Source organism: Myotis yumanensis, unplaced genomic scaffold (genome assembly GCF_028538775.1).
Source record: "Myotis yumanensis isolate MYYU_CA2020_CCGP unplaced genomic scaffold, mMyoYum1.0.hap1 SCAF_2, whole genome shotgun sequence".
NCBI classification, from domain to species: Eukaryota; Metazoa; Chordata; class Mammalia; order Chiroptera; family Vespertilionidae; genus Myotis; species Myotis yumanensis.
The window spans coordinates 123,850,125-123,875,054 of record NW_027223753.1 but is presented as its reverse complement, the minus strand read 5'-3'; the positions used below and the strand labels follow the sequence as shown (position 1 = coordinate 123,875,054).

General features: G+C 40.4%; 1 protein-coding gene across 1 annotated transcript in view; it reads left to right on the top strand.

Annotated features, from left to right (window-relative positions):
- GBE1 (1,4-alpha-glucan branching enzyme 1) overlaps positions 1-24,930 on the top strand; it is a 349,168-nt gene that overhangs the window by 282,141 nt on the left and 42,097 nt on the right. The window contains exons 13-14 of the mRNA XM_070406022.1: positions 22,903-23,087; positions 24,753-24,885. Of these exons, the coding sequence (XP_070262123.1) occupies positions 22,903-23,087; positions 24,753-24,885 (318 nt within the window). The remainder of the gene's footprint in view (positions 1-22,902; positions 23,088-24,752; positions 24,886-24,930) is intronic.

Sequence of the window (24,930 nt, the reverse complement as noted above, 5' to 3'; positions counted from 1 at the left end):
GCTGGTTCTTTGATCAAGTTGTAATCAGATAAAGTCTCTATGGGGGACTTAGAGTTGCTGACTATAGAAGAAAGGCCGTGAGAGATAGAAACCTAGAAAAGCTGTAGCAGACTGTGCCTTGAAAGAGCCTGGGATTCTTACAGAAGCACTCATGTAGCCTGGGAATCATACCAGGACTGGGTTAACTGATGGCAGTGATGGAACGCAGAGGATGAAAGTGAAAGTTTTCTTTCCAATCTTATTTCCTGTAGTTACATGCTTCCCTTGTAAATATCTGTGCTGAACACTCAAGAATAACTTATTAAGGAAGATTGTTAATCCTTTTTTCTTCAATCCTTACCCAAGAAAATGTTTTTTTATTGATTTTGAGAGAGAGAGAGAGAGAGAGAGAGAGAGAGAGAGAGAGAGAAACATTGATGTGAGAGAGAAATGGATTGGATACCTCCGATACACACCTAGACCAGGGATCAAACCCACAAGCTAAGTATGTGCCCTGACTGGGAATAGAACCCACAATCTTTTGGTGTATGGGATGATGCTCCAACTTACTGAGCCATCCCGCAAGGGCAATAATTGTTAATCTTTATTATAATACTAGAGGCCCGGTGCACAGATTCGTGCACCAGTGGAGTCTCTCGGTCTGTCCTGTGGGGATCAGGCTGAAATCGGCTCTCTGATATCCCCCGAGGGGTCCTGGATTGCGAGAGGGCACTTCTCAGGTGATGCACCCTGGAATCGGGTTCCCTCCTCTCTGCATCACCCGAGAAGCGCAGCCGCCAAGTCACTGCAGCTCGGCAGCTTCTGCATTGAGCATCTGCCCCTTGGTGGTCATTGCGTGTCATAGCTACTGGTCAGATTGTCACTTAGGCTTTTATATATATAGATTTGATGTGAATATCAATGGTGAATAGCACCAGATGTCACCAGTGAAGGTAGACCTCAGTCCTTGAGTTTGGTTAAAAAAGAATTCAGAGACAAAGAATTCTAATTATAAGAGAAATTCTATTTAGAAAGTAACAGAGGTAGAATAAGTGAGCCAGCTGGGCTGTGTGGACTCAGGAAGAAGTTACAGAGGCAAAGAAGGGTCCTTGGAGCTTAGAAGAAAAGAAGCAAAGGTACATGCCTTGAGGGAAGAAAGGGAAAAGGAAAGGCTCAGGCATGCTCTCGAGAGAGAACATGAACTGAGTGCTTCATCTTAAAGAGTTTTATTTGTTTTCCAAAGGCAGGGATTTTAGGGGAGGTCTCAGTGGAGGGATCTCAATAGAATATTTACTAGCTTTCCAGGTGTGTCTTTTCAGGGTCTTAGTCTCTAGTTATTGGTTGGAGCCAGGGTAGGGTGTCATTGGTCATTGCATCTGGTCCTGATGTCGGTCTTGTTTGGCTGCTTTTCTGGGCCTGGAGCTGAAATACAACTGAGGTCTAGATGTTATCCCTACTTTGACTATAACTCTGGTTTTGTTTCTACGATTATATGATGCAGGTCAGAACCTCATTGTCCTGAGGGTTTAATGCTTAAGGGAGTGATCCTGCCAGAGCACAGTCATTGCTTCAGAGCACAGACAGACACAGAACCCCTCACTGTTATTGTTATCATATTAATTGTTACCATTAACTGTCCTACACCGAACAATATAGAACAATGTAAAAGAAGTATGTGTCTATTTTACTTTTTATCCAATCCCAGAGATTCCCCCACTTTACTTTCTCCCACCTTCCTGTTCTATCACTGATGGAGTTCATGTAATCCCATTGTCTTCTCCTTTGATTTTGATGTATAAAATAAGTGGTAAAACTAACATTTTCCAGAGCATTTCCTCAATCAGTTGAGATTTTGCTTCCTGGCAATTGTCAGTTTGCTTAAATAAACATAAAATATCTCTAATAGATTGGGACATTTCTTGCATCAACATTTACTTGAAGGAATTTACTCTGACATTCCAAAGGTATGTCATCATAGAGGCAAAAAGACAATAGACAGGCTCAGCTAAGGTAAAGATTGACCTTTGTCAGGGAAGATATGGGCCTAGGGCCATGGTCGGCAAACTGCGGCTCGAGAGCCACATGCGGCTCTTCGGCCCTTGAGTGTGGCTCTTCCTAAGCCTTAGGAGTAGCCTAATTAAGTTAATAACAATGTACCTACCTATATAGTTTAAGTTTAAAAAATGTGGCTGTCAAAAGAAATTTCAATCGTTGTACTGTTGATATTTGGCTCTGTTGACTAATGAGTTTGCAGATCACTAGCCTAGGGCATGACTACTGGCCGTGGCTCACCTTCAGTTAAAAAATTTTAATTTCAGACCATCCTGTGTGGTTACTTTAGGTCTATGAGTTTGTAAAGCCACCATGCAGGCCTCCTCTGGACTTGTCAGGTTTAGTATGTGGCCCTTTTCTTGTCCACAATATCTAGTTCTTTATAAAATGTGTTTGCATAAAAATAATACCCATTTTCAACTCTGTCTTATTTGTTTTGTTCATTGTTTTACCCTTGGTTTTATTATACTTTTATTACTTATTTTAAATAAAAACTGTGCCAAAAATGGCCTGGAGGTCAAAGAACACATAGGGACAGGAACTGTTTGAAATTCTGCCTCCTATTGGCATGACATTTAGGATAGGAAAACACCCAAGGAGGCATCCAGGACTCTGTTGTAGAGAAACCTCAAGCGCGTTATCTACTCTTCTGATTGGCATCTTCTCCCTGGTGTTGGGCGTGTACTTCTTTTTATCCATTCCCTTTCTACCCTTGGCACTTTTGTCTGTTTTTCGTATGGCCTTCAGACAACCAATTTTTCAATCAGAAAGGAAACATTTAGACACTTTATCTTAGTCCCTATGCTTCGAACTGGATATACAAAAAACAAGGTAGAACTTTCCATGAGCACCATGTAGCCTACTAAGGATACAAGACATAATTTTCTTCTTTCTTCATTTTTTTCTTCCAATGTTTATTTAGTAAATTATTGAGCATGTAGTATATGCCTGCTATTCCATTGGGAAGTAGGGATAATAGATGAAAATATAGGGTGTCTATCCCCAGACTAATAAAGAGACAGGCAAAAAGAAAAGAAACACATATAAACTGGACTATTTAATTGTTTTAATAAGAGAAAAAATATGTATCTAAGTGCAAGTGGAAGTACAAGCTGCAGGAGGTTAAAAAGGCCTCATGGAGTCTGAGCAGCTATAATATGAAGAATGACAGTAACATTAGCAGAACATGCAAGACACAAAGAGAACACGGGTCAGTAATAAATATACTTCATTTGTACACTTGACAGTGGAATTGGAAACACACCCTTATAGGTCTTTTTATAGCTCTTTTATTATCTTCCCTAATGCTTGTGCATTCATAATATACTTCCAACTAATGTTGTTCAAATTCAGTACCTAGTGCCAGGTACAATGGAAAGAACACAGACAGATCCAAGTTGAATAACCTTGATATTTTATACCTACATGACCTTAGAAAGTTGTATTACCTTTCTGGTCTATTATCTGAAAGTGGGAATAATTTCCCCTCCTATATTGAAGGGTTTTTGTTATTATTATTTGAAATAAATGCTAAAATTCCAACACAAAAATCCATGTATATTGTGTGCTCTTGAGAAATTACTATTGCTTTTATTATTTTAATATAGTTTTATGATTACTTTCCATGTCCTTTATTTAAAACTAGAGGCCCGGTACACGAAATTCATTCACTGGGGGGTAAGTGGGGGATCCCTCAGTCCAGCCTGTGCCCTCTCATTCTTGCGGTCTAGGAACCCTTGGGGGATGTCCCTCTACTGGCTTAGGCCCGATCCCCAGCAGTCAGACATTCCTCTCGCAGTCCCGGATTCTCACAGTCCGGGACCCCTCACTCCTTACTACCCACCTACAGAAGAGGCGGGAGAGGCTCCTGCCACCGCTGCTGCATTCGCCAGCCATTAGCCTGGCTTCTGGCTGAGCAGCGCTCCCTCTGTGGGAGCACACTGATCACCAGGGGGCAGCTCCTGCATTGAGCATCTACCTCAGCCGTGGGCAAACTACGGCCCTCGGACCGGATCCGGCCCGTTTGAAATGAATAAAACTAAAAAAAAAAAAAGACTGTACCCTTTTATGTAATGATGTTTACTTTGAATTTATATCAGTTCACACAAACACTCCATCCATGCTTTTGTTCCGGCCCTCCGGTCCAGTTTAAGAACCCATTGTGGCCCTCGAGTCAAAAAGTTTGCCCACCCCTGATCAACCTCCTGGTGGTCAGTGCACATCATAGCATCCAGTAGTTCCACCAGTTGTTCCACTGTTTGGTCAATTTGCATATTAGGGTTTTATTATATAAGATGCTTTTTAATTTTCTTGATTCAAATAAGAGATACATAATTTTTCTTAAATATAATAATGCTAATTCTTTAGTAATTCTTTTTTTATTAAAAATAATTTTTTATTGAGTTGAGCAAGAGAGAGAAAGAGAGAGACATTGATTTGTTGTTCCATTTGTTTATGCATTCATTGGTTGATTCTTTTATGTGCCCTGACCAGAGATCAAACCCCCCAACCATGGCATGTGGGGACAACATGCTCTAACCAACTGGGCTACCTGGCCAGGGCCCTAATTCTTTAGTGTGTCTACATTTATGCTACCAAATCTATATATAATATCAAGTTAATTTGATTTTGTATTTATGGGCATTGTTAGTTAAAAGTGTATTTTGTTTGTTTATTTGTTTGTTTGTTTGGACAACCTTGACCTAAGCATTTCCTTCATCCATGATCCTGTGCCTGGCCAATGGAAACTTACCGCCTGAAGCAATTCTAGTCATGGAGATAAGTAAAGGGATTGAGGCGTTTACCAAGGTATAAGCAGAGTTCAAGTGGAAAATTGTTTTCCAGGCTGCCCAGAGCTCATTTGGCTATTGCCTTAAGGCTTTTTGTGCATAATTTATCAAGGGGAAGATTGAGGGGAACAGGGCAGAATGAGGGTGTCGACCAACCTTGCTACTACAGCTCTAACCTTCAGCACCATTTCTGGTTCCTTTCAGCTATCAAGAGGCATGGGAATTGGTCATTTAGGCATTTATCACACTACTGTTATCAGTTCTTTGTCTTTACCTTGAGACATCGCTGCTGTTGCTCTCTTTCTATTCATCAGTGTCTTCTCTGGTGACTGAATTTCTCATGGTACCTCAGGTTTTAGTTCAACATGCTGCACTGCTGCCATTGGCACTGTGTCCTCCAGAAAGCACTCCTCCCCTGGGCCAGTCTCCCATCCCCACCCACCACCGTGTCCTCCTCTCTCTCTGGCCCTTCCTCCTCAGGCTTCTTTCTAGACTCCTCTTCCTCTACCCCACCTGGACCTACAAGTGTTCCTCAGGCTTTGTTCTGTTACAGTCTTATTTCTGCTTCTCTTACCTCCATGCTCTCCCCTGGCAATTTCAACCACCCCCAGGGCATCAACTACCCTATATGTTTCTAAAAGCCATATGCATGCCCAATATGTAGAGATATGTTTTGTTTCTTAACACCAAAGGCAATTTTCAAAATTCCAGGATGGAGTTCCCAAGACCCTTTCCCTCTCCCTGTGCATTAACATAGTTTCAGGTGTGTCTGCACCCACTTACTGTGCTGCCATCTTAGAGTTTTTGAATTTACTCTATTTTTGGAGGTGGGTGGGGAGATATGCTGGTATTTTTCCTTTCCTCCCCTGCTGTTTTTTGTTGTTTTAAATCTTACTGATTCTTTAAGCCCCCTTTTTTGAGCTCTCTCCTCCATGCCACCCTCATTAAGAACATATATCTTTTATAGCTATTTAATTTTGTTTTTCCGAGGACAGGGATCATGCTGATGTACATTAAGCATTTTATCTGATACACAGAATACACTTTAGTAGTTTTAAACTTTATAGCCTTGTGGTATGGTTGAGCATATGAAATCAATCATGGAACTCAGAATATAATCTTTGACTTATACCCTTCATAGGAGAAGTATGTATGAGAGAGGCTCCATGGGAGAACCTAGAGTTGAAAGCATTTTATTGTAAAATAATTTTCAGTTTAGAGGAATGGGCATTGAGGCTTTATGTTTTTTCTTTTTCAATATTCACAGTAGGACTGTCTCATATATATATATATATATATATATATATACACACACACACACACACACACACATATTTATACATGCATATGTGTGTATATAAGTGCATACATAGATGCACTTAATATCAGCAAATAGTTACCTGAAGCCCATAGCATGGAGGCTGTAATAGACTGTATTCATCTTATTTTATTTATTTTATTTTTCAATTACAGTTGACATACAATATTAAATTATTTTCAGGTGTACAACCCAGTGATTAGACATTATATAATGTGATCACTCCAATAAATCTAATACCCACATGATACTAATGACATATACATAGGTATTACAATATTATTGATTATATTTGCTATGCCATATTTTACATCCTTGTTACTATTTTGTAACTGCCAATTTGTACTTCTTAATCCATTCACCTTTTCACCCCAGCTCCCTAATACTTCTACCATCTGACAACCCTTAGTTTGTTCTCTATATCTATGAGTCTGTTTATTTTTGTTTGTTCATTTATTTTATTATTGAGATTCCATATATAAGTGAAATCATCTGTTATTTGTCTTTCTATAATTTATTTCACTTTGCATAATACCTTCTAGGTCCATCCATGTTTTCACAAATGGTAACATTTCATTCATTTTTATGACCGAGTAATATTCCATTGTATATATGTACCACAAATTCTTTATCCACTCATTTATTGATGGGCACTCGGGTTGCTTCCATATCTTGGCTATTGGAAATACACACACACACACACACACACACACATATATATAAGCCTACGTGACCATTACAACTAAATGACCAGAACGACTAGTTGGTTGCTATGATGTGCACTGACCACCACGGGCAGACACTCAATGCAGGAGCTACCCCTGGTGGTCAATGCGCTCCCACAGCCAACCCCCTGTGGCCCCTCACCCTGGCCGGCCGGCCCCCATTGCCCCCTGATGCTAAACCATTCATAGACGACCTGTTTCTGGGTTGGGTTTAATACATAGCAGAGCAGCTCCCTCACTGTGGTCTATTGAAAGTCAGCTCTCAACACAAGGGTTTGTTTCACTCCCGTCCTCTCTTTCCCTGGGGGCCGCCCGCCTGCTCCGGTGGTGGCGCAGCACTGAGGCAAGAAGGAGGGGGGAGGCGGGGAACCATGTGGTGGTGGGGCACTGATGGTGGCATCAGTGTCCATTGTCTGTTCCTTCTGTGCCTGGCCCGGCGACCGTCGCCTCCTCTCCCAACCCCGCTGGGGCCTTCAGGCCCAGGCTGGGATGGGAAACTGGGGGTGGATGGTGGCGGACACGGCCCCTTTCCCAGGGGGACAAGGGCTGGCTCCCTCCTTGGGCCAGTGACCAACCACCCTCAGTCCCTTCCCCTACCCACCCCCCCCCACCCCCCCGTGCACGAACTCGTGCAATGTGCCTCTAGTTGTAAATAATGCTACAGTGAACCTAGGGGTGCATATGTTTTTCTAATTAGTATTTAGATATCTTCAAATATATACCCAGAAGTGACATTGCTGGGTCATAAGGTAATTTGATTTTTAATTTTTTGAGAAACTTCCATACTGTTTGCATGTGGCTTCACCAATTTGCAGTATCACCAAAAGTGCAAGATGGTTCCCTTTTTTCCACATCTTTGCCAACAGTTGTTGTTTGTTGATTTATTGATGATAGTCATTCTGGCAGGTATAAGGTGGTATCTCCTTGTGGTTTTAATTTAAATTTCTCTGGTGGTTAGTGACATTGAGCATTTTTTCATGTCCTCTTTGTAGAAGAGTCTATTCATATCCTCTGTCCAGTTTTTAATTGGATTTTGATGTGTTGTGTTGTTTTTTGTTTGTTTGTTTGTGTGTGTGTGTGTGTGTGTGTGTGTGTGTGTTGAGTTACATAGTTCTTTATAAATGTTGAATATTAACCCATTATCATTGGCAAATATGTTCTTCCATTCAGTGGGTTGTGGTCTCTTTTTGTTGATTGTTTCATTTGCTATGCAAAAACTTTTCAGTTTGATGTAATCCAATTTGGTTTTTTGTTTGTTTTTTCCCCTTGGGTTTCCCTTTTTCAAGGAGGATATATAAGGAAAAAAAATAGTACTAAAAGCAATGTCCAAGAGTTTACTGCCTATGTTTTCTTCTAGGAGTTTTAGACTTTAACGATAAATCCCGGGTGGCACTGCTGAACTTTGTTCTGCCTGCCTCAGCGAGTGTGCCACCCTTTCTCTCATCTTACGGATCTGATCAATCTCTTTTACTTCTGTGCCTCAAAAGAGATGACATTAGACCTTTAACAGTTGTACAGGGAAACATCCAACCGTAACAAATACTTAAGGAGTCCCTGTTTTGGCATAGTACACTGGAGTGTGCTGTGGAGAATGAAAAAGAAACATTAAGTGTGGCCCCTGCCAAGAGCCATATTGATCAGCATCAAAAGTAGGATGGGGGGGGGTAAGTTGCAAGTTTATTTTCTAAATAGGGAAATTGTGGGCCCTGAATTAAAAATATTGTATGGTATGTTCCCACCCTTTGATGACTGAGTATTCACTAATAGACCTGAGGAAGACTGAAGCATTTTTAATTTTGAAATAAGGACTTTTTAAAGGTTAGTCTTCAGTATACTAAAGAAGAGATGGAGCTAATTTTTTTTTCCTCATCAGGATTGCACCTTATTCTCAGATATACATAAATTTGGTGTCAACAAATAGTTACATAACATCCATAGCATGGAAGCTGTGATAGACTTTAATTAATTCCTAGGTAAAATTAGTATGCGTTACAGTTTAGAGGAACAAAATACACAAACCCACTAATCAAAATGTTCAGCTTAACAGAGCTAGGGCTTTATCCATTAGTTGTATTGTCTCCAATTTCATCACTGTACCAGCTGGCTTCTTGTCAATTTATAGTTTGGACTTTAACATCAAACAGCAAAAAATTAATTACAGGAAAAGAAATCCCAATAGGAATTTTGTGCTCAGAGGTTTTTCACAATTAACCAGACATGAATGGCTGCTATTTACAGAGAAAATGGAAAGGGAGAGAAGAACTTGGTCGAATTTCCTAGAATCATTAATTAACTATAGCAATGTTCGTAACTTTCCTCCCTGTTTCAAAGTTGTTTAGCCAAATTTTTGAGCCTTTGCATTTCTGGAAGCACCCACTTCTGTTACTGTATTGAATGCAGTGAATCATGGCATGAACTGTGAATTTTTGTACAAAATGTCCCAAGTGACAGCTCAGAAGATTAGTCTCCTCCCTTCATTTTGAAATGGGTAGCATTCTGTGCATCACATTAGTGATCATAGTCATAATTTAATGATCAGAGAGACCCTGCTTGCTGGTCAGTGCCAGGGTACATGTAATACATATTTTGTACTTGAAAGTGTTGTCAAATGACAGTCTTTGCCTCTATGTACTCAAGTCAGTTTAAACTCAACCTTTCTAAAACCTTTATCTGTTGAATAAACAAGCCAAAGGTCTTAAAAATTATTTCCTCAATTTAGGCTTCTACTTTTTTTTTCTTCGTTATATAGCTTAGAAATTCTTATTTGCAATCCATTATTAAGTTCCTAACACTCTAATACAGTGAGTGGTTCTTACCCTTTTTAAGACTTAGGATGCTTGGAGACTCTGAAGAAATCCTTTCTCCTCAGAATGCACAGATTAACATACATACAACATTTTGCATAAAATGTCAGGGAATCACTAGGAATTCATGAACCGCAGGTTGTATTCATTGAGGAATATACACATATATTGTGTATGTGTGATACATGATATATATTTATATACTAGAGGCCCAGTGCATTAAATTCATGCATGAGTAAGGTCCCTAGGCCTAGCCAGAAATCAGGGCCAATCGGGGCCTTCCAGCTGCTGTCTGGGGCCTTCCTGCACTCCACACCACCTCCTGGTGGTTAGAGGACCTCATAGCGAGCAATTGAACTCCTGGTCTCTCAGTCGAACTCCCGAGGGGACACTTTGCATATTAGACATATATATATATATATATATATATATATATATATATATATATATATATATATCTACACTAATAAAAGAGAAAAATGGTAATTGGCGTACGACCGCTACCCTTCCGATTGGCTAATCAGCGTATCCTTATGCAAATTAACTGTCAGCCAAGATGGCGGCTGGCAGCCAGGCAGCTGGAAGCGAACGTGAGGTTTGCTTGCTCCAGTGACTGCAGATTCCAACGTTCCCCGCCTGACTTGCTGGACTCTGAGCTGGCAGTTTGAAACATTCTAACAAATATAGCCGGCTGGGATCTCAGAGCTGAAGTTATACATTGTTTCGATTATAGAACGGCAAACAAACCAGCAGCGGAAGCCTCAGAGCTAGAGCCAGAGCTAAAGCTGGCCCAGAAGAAAAAAAAAAAAGAAAAAAAGGAGTGGTTGGGAGCTTCAGTCAAAACCCCTAGCCTGAAAGCAGTCCTCAGCCCCTCACCCAGACTGGCCAGGCACCCCAGTGGGGACCCCCACCCTGATCCAGGACACCCTCCAGGGCAAACCAGCCAGCCCCCAGGCCTCTATCCTATATAGTAAAAGGGTAATATGCCTCTCAGCACAGGGATCAGCGGAGCCACGAGGCCTCCTGGCACCAGATCAGCATGACAGGGGGCAGCGCCCAAACCCCCTGATCGCCCTGCGGCTCTGTGTGTGACAGGGTGCGGCGTCCCAACCCCCTGATCGGCCCTGCTCTGTGTGTGACAGGGGGTGGTGCCCCAACCCCCCCCCCCCCCCACGGGCCCTGCTCTGTGTGTGACGGGGTAGAGACATAACCTCCCCATTGGCCCTGCCCTGAGTGTGACAGTGGGGGCGCCCCAACCCCCTGATTGGCCCTGCTCTGTGGGTGACAGGGGGCGGTGCCCTAACTCTCCTATCGGCCCTACTCTGTGCGTGACAGGGGGGAGCTCCCCAACCCCCTGATGGGCCCTGCTCTGTGCGTGACAGGGGGGAGCTCCCCAACCCCCTGATGGGCCCTGCTCTGTGCATGATGAGGGGGGGGGCAGTGCCCCAACCCCCTGATTGGCCCTGCTCTGTGAGTGACAGGGGACAGTGCCCCAACCCCCTGATGGGCCCTGCTCTGTGAGTGACAGGGGGCAGCGCCCCAACCCCCTGATTGGCCCTGCTCTGTGCATCACAGGGGGTGGCGCTGCAACCTCCCCATTGAACCTGCCTTGAGTGTGACAGGGGGCGGTGCCCCAACCCCCCAATCAGCCCTACCCTGAGCGTGACTGAGGGTGGCATCGCAACCTCCCAATCTGCCATGCTCTGTGCATGACAGGGGGCGGTGCCCCAACTCCCCAATCAGCCCTGCTCTGAGCCCGACCAGGGGCTGCACCTAGGGATTGGGCTTGCCCTCTGCCACTCAGGAGCAGGCCTAAGCCAGCAGGTCATTATCTCCCGAGGGGTCCCAGACTGCGAGAGGGCACAGGCCGGGCTGAGGGACCCCCTCTTCCCCCCCGAGTATATATATATATACTAGTGTATATATATATATATATATATATATATATATATATATATGTAATTTAGAATATATATATATTCTAGTATATATATATATATATATATATATATATATGTAATTTAGAAATATGTACACACACATATATATATGTATAGTTTTACTAGTATATGGTTAAATTAAATACTGATTCAGATCATGTGTCTACTATTCCATCAAGTTGTCTGTACTAAACATATCAATTACTTTTGTTGCCATCACCTGCATACATTTACACTTCTTATTCATCTTTATTAGAGCAGCCCTTAGTTACAAGCTTATTTGGGTGGCCATATTTCACTGCACTGTCTCACGTGTGGCCACATTCCCTAAGTAATTTGTAGGCCATAAATGAGAAGAACATTCTTAACTTGTTTTAATGATAGTATTTTTCTTTGTTAGGTTTGTGAGCTGGGAGCTAAATGTAAGATAACTAACAGGCATTTTTCACTTTTCACTGTTCAGCCTGAGAATGGTTCACCATTATTCCAAGGTCACTTTGAAAGTCTTTCTGTGATTTGTTTCCATTTATTTCATGCTTGTGTTTACAGTTTTGCACCACATACGAAATTTAATGTTGCGTTCGTCTACATTAAAGTTAATTTGCCCCTTGTCAGTTCATTTACAACAGAGATAGCATTCGAAAGCCACTCTGTAGAGTGTTCTGTCTGTAGTCACTAATGTAATTTTCCTATCTCTTTCTTTGTTGTATGCAACTTTGTGCATCTTTCAGTTTAAAAAGAAGCCTCCAGAAGAAGGATTTCAGAAAATCTAAATTAGTCTTTAATAGAGATTAAGTAATGATTCTCTATAATAGAATAAGGTCCTCATCATATCTTGAAAATATTTTAATAGCTCTTTATTCTAACTTAGAAATTCAATTTTATATTCCATATTATATAAGTATGCTTATTGAAATATTCTTTAAAGTAGTGTCTTTATACTTGCAAAGGATAAATGAAGTAAAACTTAAAATACTTGCAAAATCCTAAATTGGATTATGATACCAAACATTTTCCCTGCTTCCATCTTTTTCTTATATTTTCCAATTACTTAATTTGACCTAATACAATTTTTTTTCATAATAGTTAATTTCTAGATATGTTATTGAAAAGATGCATGATTAAAATTGACTTACCTTAGATGGCACTAAAATGAAATCTTAAATAAAAATGATGAAAAATGCTTTTAAAGTAGTATCTTAAACATATACGTATATTAAGGAATATAATTTGTGTTTTTAAACAGTATTTTCAGTAACAGTTTGCTAACTTGTGCCTGTCTCTTCAAATAATTAGGAATGTTCAGTTCTTGGGTAAAGTTTTCTCATAGAATCATATCTATTATTTACCTTTCTTTAAAACTTGTTCAATTAGTTTACATTCAGTATTATTTGTATTAGTTTCAGTAGAGTGGTTAGACAGTCCTGTACTTTATAAAGTGTTGCCCCTGTTATTTTCAGTACCCAGCTGGCACCATACATAGTTATTACGGTATTATTGACTATATTTCCTATGCTGTACTTTACATCCCCATGACTATTTTGTAACATCCACTCTACTTCTTAATCCCCTCATCTTTTCAACCCAGTCCAGAGCCCTCCTCCTCTATGGCAATCATCAGTCTGTTCTCTGTATCTTTGTTTGTTTCAATTTTGTTTGTTGATTTTGTTCTTTAGATTCCACATATACGTGAAATCATATGGCATTTGTCTTTCTCTAACTCACTTATTTCACCTATCATAATACCCTCTAGGTCCATCCATGTTGTCGCAAATGGTAAAATTGCATTATTTGTTGTGGCTGAGTAATATTCCATTGTATATATGTACCATGCTGTTTACCTTTTGCTCAGCTATCTTAGTTATTCAGTTTACCTTAAGGAAATATCAGACAAATGTACATAGATACATTTATAAGACTGGTCACTTTTTATAATACTAAAATATTAGAAAAAAGCCAAAATGACTATCATGACAAGAACGATTAAATAAAATTGCATTATATGCACATAATGAAATACCACCATGGGGATGTATACTTAATGACATGGGAAATACATAAAAATTCAATATAATATATAATATAAGTCTATTTTTGTTCAAAATATGTTGTAGGTAGATAAATAGATAGGTAAATTGGTAGACTAGATAAGTAGGTAGATAGATAGACAGATAGATGATAGATAGATAGATAGATAGATAGATAGATAGATAGATGTAGGTATATAGCTATTAGTATAGATATAAGTGAGATAACTATACTTACCAAAAAAGAAACAGTAGTGTCTTAGTCCACTTGGGCATCTATAATGAAATTATCATGGATCAGGTAACTTTTAAACAACACAAATTTATTTCTCACAGTTTGGAGGCTGGAAGTCTGAGTTCAAGTGCCAGCATGGCTGAGTGAGGCCCCTCTTCTGAGTTACAGACTTCTAGATTGCATCCTCATGTTGTGGAAGAGGCCAAGGAGCTCTGTTGGAGCCTCTTCTGTAAAAGAGCACTAATCCCATTCCTAAAGGCTCCATCCTCATGACCTGAGCACCCCCTCAAAGGTCCCACTGCCTAATACCATCACATTGAAGATTAGGATTTCAACATAGGTATCATGGGGGACACTAACATTCAGACCATAGCAACTGGTCATTTGGTAATACTTCAGATACTTTATGGGTATATTTTATTGTGATTTCTAAAAATAATATATCAGTATATTGTGTGCATAATAAAAAATAAAAGAAAATATAATATTATAATAGTTAATATTAGCATAGATATTGAGCAGCATATTGTATCTTAAACTCTTCTAAATTATTTTTAAATAATGTATCTATCAGTATATTACTTGTACAATAAAAATAATGGATAAAAGAAAAATATGACACTATAATATTTGCCCCTATTTTAGTCACATATTGTGTCTTGTGCTCTTCTACTGATTTGCATGCCTTATCTCATGTAATTGTAATTTGCTACTTGTCAATCTTTATTTATGCTATAGATTATATGGACATGAATTTTCATGCCAGAATGATAATGTAATTTCACATTGGATCAGTTTTTGGATGGCGTCTATGAATAGTTGAGACTGTATCCAGTGTGTGTGTGTGTGTGTGTGTGTGTGTGTGTGTGTGTGTGTGTGTTTCTGGGTAACAGGTACTTACCTTTTAATCAGATTATGAGATGAATTACTATTGCCCACAATAATTTTGCTGAAACTCACCATTCAGTTCTGTACTGATGAAAAAAAACACAAGCAAACAAATAAAAAACTCTGTGCTTTCAAGAGGGATACTGAGGTAGAAGCTAAAGTCTACACTGGAGAAGAATTTATATTTTCACCTCATTAGTCTGAGCAGTTGGAAAAGATGACAGGTATCAAGAGTTGTGACCTGGGTTGCATTTTTAAGAAGGCTGGGAAGAATTAGGAGATAAGGAATCCTGTAGTACCAGCAATGTGTTCTACCCAGCACAGAGCTCTGCTTTTATTAATTTATGTTTTAAATACATTTTTATTGACTTCAGAGAGGGGGAGAGTGGGAGAGAGAGATAGAAACAACAATGATGAAAGAGAATCATTGATCAGCTGCCTCCTACAATTCCCACACTGGGGATGAAGCCTGCAACCTGGGCATGTGCCCTGACCAGGAATTGAAACATGACCTTCTAGTTAATAGGTTGATGCTCAACTACTGAGCCATGCTCGCTGGGCAGAGCTTTGCTTTTAGAAGGTGTCTGTGCTGTTTAAGTGGAATGTAATCAAATGTATACTGTACAATATATACCATATGTAGCATATATATTATCATATATAATAAAGAGCTAATATGCTAATCAGACCAGATGGCAGAATGACCTTCCAGAATGACCAGTGGGTGGGGGGTGGGGCCGTGAGGCAGCTGGGGCTGCGAGGGCCGAGGCACCCTTACATGAATTTTGTGCATCGGGCCTCTAGTGTGTACTATAATAGTATATATAAACTCTGAGAGCTTGTTCACAGGTTTTGCAGGATGAACATATAGGGATAATGAGGGAAGAAAGTGGAGAAGGGATCCTAATGTAGCAACCTGGTTAATCCTATCAATCTGGGTATCTTCTAGCAAAATTATTTTCACTTTCCATTCTGCCTTTTAAGATCTGAAATAGTAGATAATTCAAAGGGCATTAATACTTGGCTTAGGAAAATTTGTATTATTAAATACATGAATAAATGCATCATTATAGAATTTTTGCACTTTAAAGAATGGAATCATGTTTCCTGAAACCTAAGTGAAGAGGAGCAAATTGCTGCCTTTCAAATTTATCCTGGTTACTTGTGTGTCTGCTGGTCAGTTTCCTCCTCAGAATGATGGGAGCCAGGAATGTTAGCTTTAGTATAACTCTTCCTATTGCCCCTTATGTCCTTTGTTCCGGAACCACATCAGTAATAAGTGGAAGTGTGTAGCATCAAAGCTGCCATACCTTGCAAGCTTATAGATGCCAGACCCTGTTCTAAGTGCCTCTAGAACAGCTTAAAAGAGCTTTTACGAAACTTATTATCTGATTTTACAGAAGGGGAAACTGAGTACTGGGGAGATTACATTGCCTAAATTCACTAAAATCACTTAAGTGGCCTTGCTGGAACTAAAGCCGCAGTCTCTGACTTAGAAGCCTGTGTTCACAGGCATCACGCTGTCTCACTGTCCTCACTGAGATATACACCTCTATGCTGTTGTTCTTCCGGGTGTGGCCTCAGCCCTCCTGCTTTCAGAATATTACAGGGCGGCTGATGAAAATACAAATTGCTGCCAAGGACTCGCCTCAAAGGTAGTGGATCAGAATCAGTGAGCATGAATATTTTTAATAAGCTCTCTAGGAATCTGTATGTTTCCTCTGGAGCATACTAATTGATTGGAAAGCACAGCTCTACACTATCTTATTACTACTCCCAAGGCGTGATGATATCACAAGTTCTTTTTTTTTTTTTTTTTTTTTTTTTTTTTTTTTTTTTTTTTTTACTTTTGGGAAATATTTATTATTTATTGCTCATTTTCCCTTTAAAATCACATAGTTCAGTTCTTACAAAGTTGACGCAAATTGATTTGTAGTTAGCACCTGTTGTTTCTAACTTAGATATTTGAAAGTTGGTTTAGGTCTCAATGGTACAATTTATTTCAAGAACATTAATATGCAGAGGGTTTTGTGTTTCTTCAGTGTTGTGGTTCTCAAGCAAGGATACTGTAGAAATTTATGAGGATATTAACCAGGATTTGTGGGCTATATCTGGGGTAGGGATGAAAATGCATAGTTTGACAGGGTATATTCTTTTTTTTTTTTTTTTTTTTTTTTTAATTAAATCTTTATTGTTCAGATTATTACATTTGTTCCTCTTTTTTCCCCCCATAACTCCCCTCCTTCCAGCTCCCACCCCACCCTCCACCCTCACTCCCCACCCACTGTGTTCATCCATAGGTGCATGATTTTTGTCCAGTCACTTCCCGCATCTCCCACACCCCTTTTTCCCCCAAGAATAGTCAGTCCATTCCCTTTCTATGTCCCTGATTCTATTATAATCACCAGTTCATTCTGTACATCAGGTTATTTATTCACTTGATTCTTAGATTCATTTGTTGATAGATGCATGTTTGTTGTTCATAATTTGTATCTTTACCTTTTTCTTCTTCTTCCTCTTCTTAAAGGATACCTTTCAGCATTTCATATAATACTGGTTTGGCGGTGATGAACTCCTTTAGCTTTTCCTTATCTGTGAAGCTCTTTATCTGACCTTCAATTCTGAATGATAGCTTTGCTGGATAAAGTAATCTTGGTTGTAGGTTCTTGGTATTCAGCACTTTGAAAATTTCTTGCCATTCCCTTCTGGCCTGCAAAGTTTCTGTTGAGAAATCAGCTGACAGTCGTATGGGTATTCCCTTGTAGGTAATTGAGCCTCTTTCTCTTGCTGCTTTTAAGATTTTCTCTTTGTCTTTTGCTCTTGGCATTTTAATGATGATGTGTCTTGGTGTGGTCCTCTTTGGATTCCTTTTGTTTGGGGTTCTCTGCGCTTCTTGGACCTGTAAGTCCATTTCTTTCACCAGGTGGGGGAAGTTTTCTGCCATTATTTCTTGAAATAGGTTTTCAATATCTTGCTGTCTCTCATCTTCTGGCACTCCAATGACTCTGATATTAGTCCGCTTAAAGCTGTCCCAGAGGCTCCTTACACTATCTTCACACTTTCGGATTCTTTTTTCATTTTGCTTTTCCAATTGGGTGTTTTTTGTCGAATCTTTGGTTTGATTATTGTACTCCTCTGGTCTGCTATTGGGTATAATATTCTTTATTTCAGTCCGTGTATGCTTACTTTCTAATTTCTTTATCGTAGCATCGAGGGTCTCATTAGTTTTCGTGAGGTTCTGCACAAATTTATGGCAAGCCCTCAAAATTGCGATTCTTAGCTCCATATCCTCCATTTCTGTCATGTTTTTTTGTCTCCGCATCTTTTATGCTTTCTTGGTGCACCCCCTTGTGGTCTCTGTGCGCAGTCTTGTTCTAGCCAAGCCTTAATTGTTGTAGTTAACACTAGGGGGATTTGACCCTCAGGCCGGCTGGCTATAGTAATCAGCTGTGCGGAAAACTCTGTCTTCTGGGGAGGCGCTAATCCAGCCTTTGCCTGAGGCGATCAGCAAATGGCTGTGCGCAGGCTTTGGGCGGGGCGGGATCAACAGGGCGGGCGGAGGGAGCAGTTATGGCCACGCTCAGTCCCGTTCCCAGAGGCTCTGCTTCTCAGAACCCCGGCAGCCGCTGCAAACCTCGGAGAGAAAGCTGCCCTCAGGTTCCAACTGATGCCGGGTAATCCCGCTTCTCCCGTTTGAGTCTGGGTCCCTAGAGACTCGCCCGGATCTGGAGCCCAGAGTCTGAGACTCAGTCCCGACAGAAAACGACAACCGCGCCCTCAGCCACCAGCCCGCTTTCGCGCGCACCTCGGTACCTTTGTATTTTCCACACTGCGCCGCCTCTGAGCCTCGATTTGCTGTTCTCTTTCCTTCTAGTTGTAGAGTCTCTCTTCAGCCAGCCTTCCTGTGGTTCTGGGTGATGTCCGTTCAGTCTTTTAGTTGTATTTTTGAAATGGTTGTTTGCGGCAGCGGTCTCCGGTGTTTACCTACGCCGCCATCTTGGTCGACCCCCACAAGTTCTTTTTTTGTTTTGTTTTTGTTTTGGTAGCATTTGACTCTGACCACCCTCCTTGAATCTCTTCTTAGCCTTCTGTATTTCTTATGTTCTGCTTCCTCTGCTAACCTTTGTTCCTCTGTCTTCTCTAATCTGTCTCCTTTCTGCCTGCAGTTCCATTAGCTGCTGCCCATGGCCCTTTTCCTCCTGTGGCTGTAACTTCTGTTGTTTATTGAGGCCTTACAACATACTCTTGCTCCCCATCCCCAGATCTTACCTGAATTTCAGTACCTTATTTCTAGCAACGTTACTCTAAATCCATGGGTGCCTGTATATTCTTCAGGTCTTAAATTCAGTATGCCAAAAAGTGACCGCATTACCTTCTCCCCACACACTCCCGCTGTCATCATCTTCCCCTAGAACAGCCAGTGCTGTCACAGCTCAGTCTTCTGAGCCTGAAACTTCAAATGGTATTCATACCTCCCTTTTCCTTAACCTCCATTCAGCAGCCAGTCATCCAATCCAGTTGTTTCCACCTCAGAAATGCTACCTGAATCAGTCATTCTATTCTCCATTCTCATTGCAAGCTGTCATCTCTTACCTTATACTTTGGTAGGTTTTTTTAAAAAAATCTTTATTGTTGAAAGTATTATATATGCTCCCTTTTTTTTCCCCATTGCCCCTTCTGGCCCACACCCACCCCCACCACCACCCCAGACTTTCACCACCCTATTGTCTGTGTCCATGGGTTATGCATGTATGCATGCAATTTCTTTGGTTGATCTCTTCCCACCCACCCACCCCTGCCTTCCCTCTGAGAGTCAACAGTCTGCTCCATGCTTCTATGTCTCTGGACCTCTTGTTCATCTGTTTATTTTGTTCATTAGATTCCACATGTGAGTGAGATCATGTGTTACTCGTCTTTCTCTGACTGGCTTATTTCACTTAGTGTAAAACTCTCTTACCATATACTTTGGATTCCATATTAGACTTCTTACCATTCAACTATCCCCCACACCCAGTGTCTTTTCCATATTGCACCAGAGGTATTTTAGTAATAAACACAGCTGAACTTCTCATTCCCCACTTAATAGGGCTTTTGGTTCCATATTGCCTGTAACATAAGATCCAAATTTCATGAGGCTTATCTTAATCTGACCTCATCCTGTCTGTACCACCTCTTCTCCTCACCACAAACATTATTTTAGGGCTAAACCAAACTCCTTCACCAAGTCATGGTGTAAAACCAGCCTATCTGGGTTCATAGTCCTACTACTTAACAGCCTCAGTTTTCTTATCTGTAAACTTGCAACAATAAGAGTACCTACCAGTACTTGAAGTTTGTTGAAAATGGGAAGAGCACTGCATGTGCACATGATAAGCAGACATTAAGTATGTGCAGCTGCCTCTACTGTGACCACTGTGATAGCAGTGATGTAACATTCTCCCCCAGAAAACACTAAAGGAATTGGTTATTACCATTGGAGCTACCTCAGGGATCTGTAGCCATAGCAAAATAAAAAGTATTTTGCCTATAGAAAGCCTGGATCCAGCTTGTATGTGACTAAACTTTACCTACCTTGTGGCATTTCTAGGCTCTAACATTCTCCACTAGTGGAAATCCCACTAGTACTGGGACATACGATATTCCCTAGACTGGCAGTGCCTTCGTTATCAGTGAGGAATATGCTCCACTACAGTTCTGGAGCTATATCAGTTTGCCACTTGTATGGGTGATGGAGCGAGCTATGCAGTGGCTACACCTTGAGCTGGTTGAATCAGGTGCCAGACCTAGGCAGGAATCCTAAGTGTAGCAGAGGGAAGTTCCTTGTGTCACTTTAGGGCATCCTAAAGTAAATAGGGGCCCATAGAGTCAGAAATCTGGGTCCCTCCTGTGTCACATAGTGGGAACATCATAAGAAATATTTAGACTGAAATATTAAAATTTAGCCATATGTTTGTAGACACTTTAATTTTTATGAAACTACCACCAACATATTTGTTTGGATGTTGTTTTTAATTTGATGACTATGGTCCTGAAAAGTGAAATGTAAATTGTAGTGTTTCCTAGCAGAGGTTGCCATAAAGCAATTCTGCAATAAATTATTTCAGATTAAATCCTACCTTATAAGTTTTTATTAATTAGAATATTAATATACTAGTTGCTTTAAAGTAGAACACACTTGTATTGGCTATGGTACTTTCTAAGTGAAATGAGAAATTTGTCTTAGAAAATTGTAGTGTTAATTGGGTAAATGAAAATAAATTTTAGAAAATAGTGATTAATTTTTAAGGGGAAAAGGGAGAAAGAAGCCATAAACTAAACATCCAACTTGGGAAAAACAGTATGGGCAATCTATTAGAAGACTAACATCTAAATTTGATAATTATAATGATAAATATATATATCATCTACACTAATAAAAGACAAAGATGCTAATTGACCGTACCTTTGCTACACCCAAGCCACGCCCACCAGCCAATCAGAGCGACTATATGCAAATTAACCCAACCAAGATGGCGGCCGGCAGCCATGGAGCTGGAGCAAGCAGGAGGCTTGGTTGCCCCGGCGATGAAGGAAGCCAAGCTTCCTGCCTGCCCTGGCTGGCTGTGGCCTCCACAAAAGGCAACAAAATTTCAATTATAGAAGCTAAATAAATCCCAGATACCTGCTTCCAGCCAGCCTCCACTGGGACCTTGGGTGGCTGGGGGCCGTGACCAGCCTGCAAACAGCCATCAGCCCCTCACCCAGGCTGGCCAGGCACCCCAGGGGGGACCACCACCCTGAAGGAGCTGTGGCCAGCCTGTAAACAGCCATCAGCCCCTCACCCAGGCTGGCCAGGCACCCAAGCGGGACCCCCACCCTGATCCTGGACACCCTTCAGGGCAAACCAGCCAGCCCCCACCCGTGCACCAAGCCTCTATCCTATATAATAAAAGGGTAATATGCAAATTGACCCTAACAGCAGAACAACTGGGAATGACTGGTCACTATGACACACACTGACCACCAAGGGGCAGACGCTCAATGCAGGAGCTGCCCCCTGGTGGTCAGTGCGCTCCCACATGGGGGAGCTCTGCTCAGCCACAAGCCAGGCTGATGGCTGCCAGTACAGTGGTGGTGGTGGGAGCCTCTCCCGTCTCCTCAGCAGCACTAGGGATGTCCGACTGCAGCTTGGACCTGCTCCCTGCTGGCACATGGGCATCCCCCGAGGGCTCCCAGGCTGCCAGAGGGATGTCTGACTGCCAGCTTAGGCCCAATCCCCCTGGGAGTGGGCCTAAGCCAGCAGGTGGTTATCCCCCGAGTGGTCCCAGACTGCAAGAGGGCACAGGCCGGGCTGAGGGATGCCCCCTGAGTGCACAAATTTTTGTGCACCGGGCCTGTTGTTTTATATCATTTTTCTATTGTTTTAGATTTCTGGTTTTTATCATTATAGTAAGAGATAATATAGAAACGGATTTCTAAACAAGAGTTCCAGTTACACATACGCGCACACACACACATATTTGAAATTAAAGGTACATGTCTAATGGTAACACATACATCTGAGCAAAAAATGAGCGATGACATGTGTTTCTGTAGCACCTGAAGTTTACGGCATTCTTGCCTATTGGGATGAGGTAGAAAGAACTGTGGATTTAAATCAGAAGAACTGAATTTCAGTGGTTCCTTTTCTACCTATTATCTGTGTGAGGTTGAACAAATCCCTTAACTGCCCAGAGCTTTGGATTTCTTCTCTGTGGATTGGATATAATAGAGAGTGTCTTTGAAAATCAAAAAAATAATGTACATCCAAAGCCATCTGAAATTATAACCCATTCTACAGATTGAAGAGATTAGAGAGATAGAGATTTTAAAAATTACTCAGCGATGATTTCAAAGATGAGATAAGTATGACAGAGATGCTTGCTTTCAGAAGTGGGAATACGTGCCTGGCTGAGACCTCACCCTGGGCTTCTGAGCCCAGAGCAGCCGGTCCTCTTGGTGCGGGACTCTGCTTTTCAGAGCCAGGGTCTGCGTCATTCCCAGGACAGCGCCGCTAAGTCACAACCCAGGCTTCTTGTAAGGACTTTACACTGTTTAGTTATTGAGTTATCTTAGTAAGAAATGCTAACATTACTAAGCAAAGTCTAAATTTGTTTTTTAATGCAGGTAACGAATTTGGGCATCCTGAATGGTTAGACTTCCCAAGAAAAGGAAATAATGAGAGTTATCATTATGCCAGAAGGCAGTTTCATTTAACTGATGATGACCTTCTTCGTTATAAGTTTTTAAATAACTTTGACAGGGAGATGAATCAATTGGAAGAAAGATGTGGTTGGCTCTCGGCGCCACAGGTAAGCTCTTTACTCTAAATGTTATGTTTTAATCACTGATGTTGTACATGCTCAGAAAGGCAATTGATTTAAATCTATACGCAGGTCTTTTAAACAGCACTTTATTATTCAGTGTGTAGTGCCCTGTAACAAACTTCAGGTTGTCAAAACATGTTATTGTAGTCTCTCCAATAGATATTGAAAATCTTAAACGTGATACCCTGCTTACTTTATTGTTTAGTTTGTTGTTGTTTAATTTTAGTTATTTTTATTTCAACTGGTTGAAATAAATGACAAAAGCTCTACATGAAATATATTTTGGAAATTGCGGGGGAAACATCTTAATTATTTTGACTTTTTCTTCATATAAATAATGATCCTTTCATAAAAAATTACTTTGACAACATGTAGATTTCTTTATTTCTTTTTTCCTCCTTCTTTTACTGGTTTCTAAGCTGTCATTTCAATAGATGCTATTATACCTGCACACTCTTTTGTATTTTTCATGAGCTTGACTCTCTGCTGGAATTAAAGTCTCAGTTTTCAATAAGTTTTCAAGAATGTAATTAACAGGTGCAAATATTTTGGAGGCTTTTTTTTTCCCCTTGCAAAAATTAACATATAGTATGTGTTACTTATAATCCATTTACTTTTTACGGGTGCTGTTTGAAATTACTGATGATGTGTTTTTACTTTGGTGTCTATGTGGGGTTTTTTTTTTAAATGGCTGAAAAAGGTACTTGTATATTCAGTAAGATTGGCTGCATGACATGAATGCCCAAATCACATTTATTAGTAATGCTGTTTCCAGAAGAGAGAGCAAAATGATGCTCCTTTTCAATAGGAATAATGTTGAATACCAAAAGGCATGCTGCTTGCTCTGGAGCCTTAGTTCCCATTTCTAAATTACCAAGAGTGGTGCTACTGATATGCATGGAAATAAGTCCTTGCAAATCAGAGAGTGGAAGAAAGTGGTGTCGAAAAAGCAAAGGTTCCTCGCTGCCTGCTGTAAAACATGGTATAAAATAAGGAAGTGTGTAAATGTTGTAATTTCTTTTCAGACCTTCTCTTTTATTAGGCAAATATGTATGGTAAAGGACTTTATGCTGTTGTTGAATCTGAAAAAGTTAGACAATAATACAAAGTTTTTAAGATAACTGCAACTGTAGATACCTCAATATAATAACAATGTTACATTATATTTTGTAAAGTAATTTTATATATTTTACCTGATTAATCTGGAACTAAAAAGTCTTAAAGAAAATCCACTTACAAATAGATCCAGTATATATATGTGTGTATATATATATATATATATATATATATATACACACATATATATATGTATGTGTGTGTATATATACACAAACACTTTATATATACCACAGGTGCCATGTTATTAATTGAAACCTGAGCCACAGCACTAATCCTCTGTGCTTTGTTTGACGTTGGCAATGGCTGGTGACTTTTTTATACTCTTCAAACAGTTTTGAGACTGTTATTGGCTTAGAGTTTAATATGGAAAAATTACAACATGTTCAAAAAAATAATATGCTGCCATTTTCATTTTTGGCTTCATAACTAACAAAGCTATTCATAAAAACAAAAACAGCTTTTTTGTAAATAATTGACTTGTGGCAGTGCCTAGGTTTTATCTAAATGTTGTATATGTGTTCATTCTTGCAGGCCTATGTGAGTGAAAAGCATGAAGCCAATAAGGTCATCGCATTTGAGAGAGCAGATCTTCTTTTTATTTTCAACTTCCACCCAACCAAGAGCTACACTGATTACCGAGTTGGAACGAAATCTCTGGGAAAATATCCTTTTTGTTGTCAGTGAATATAACTATCTGCATTCAATTTTT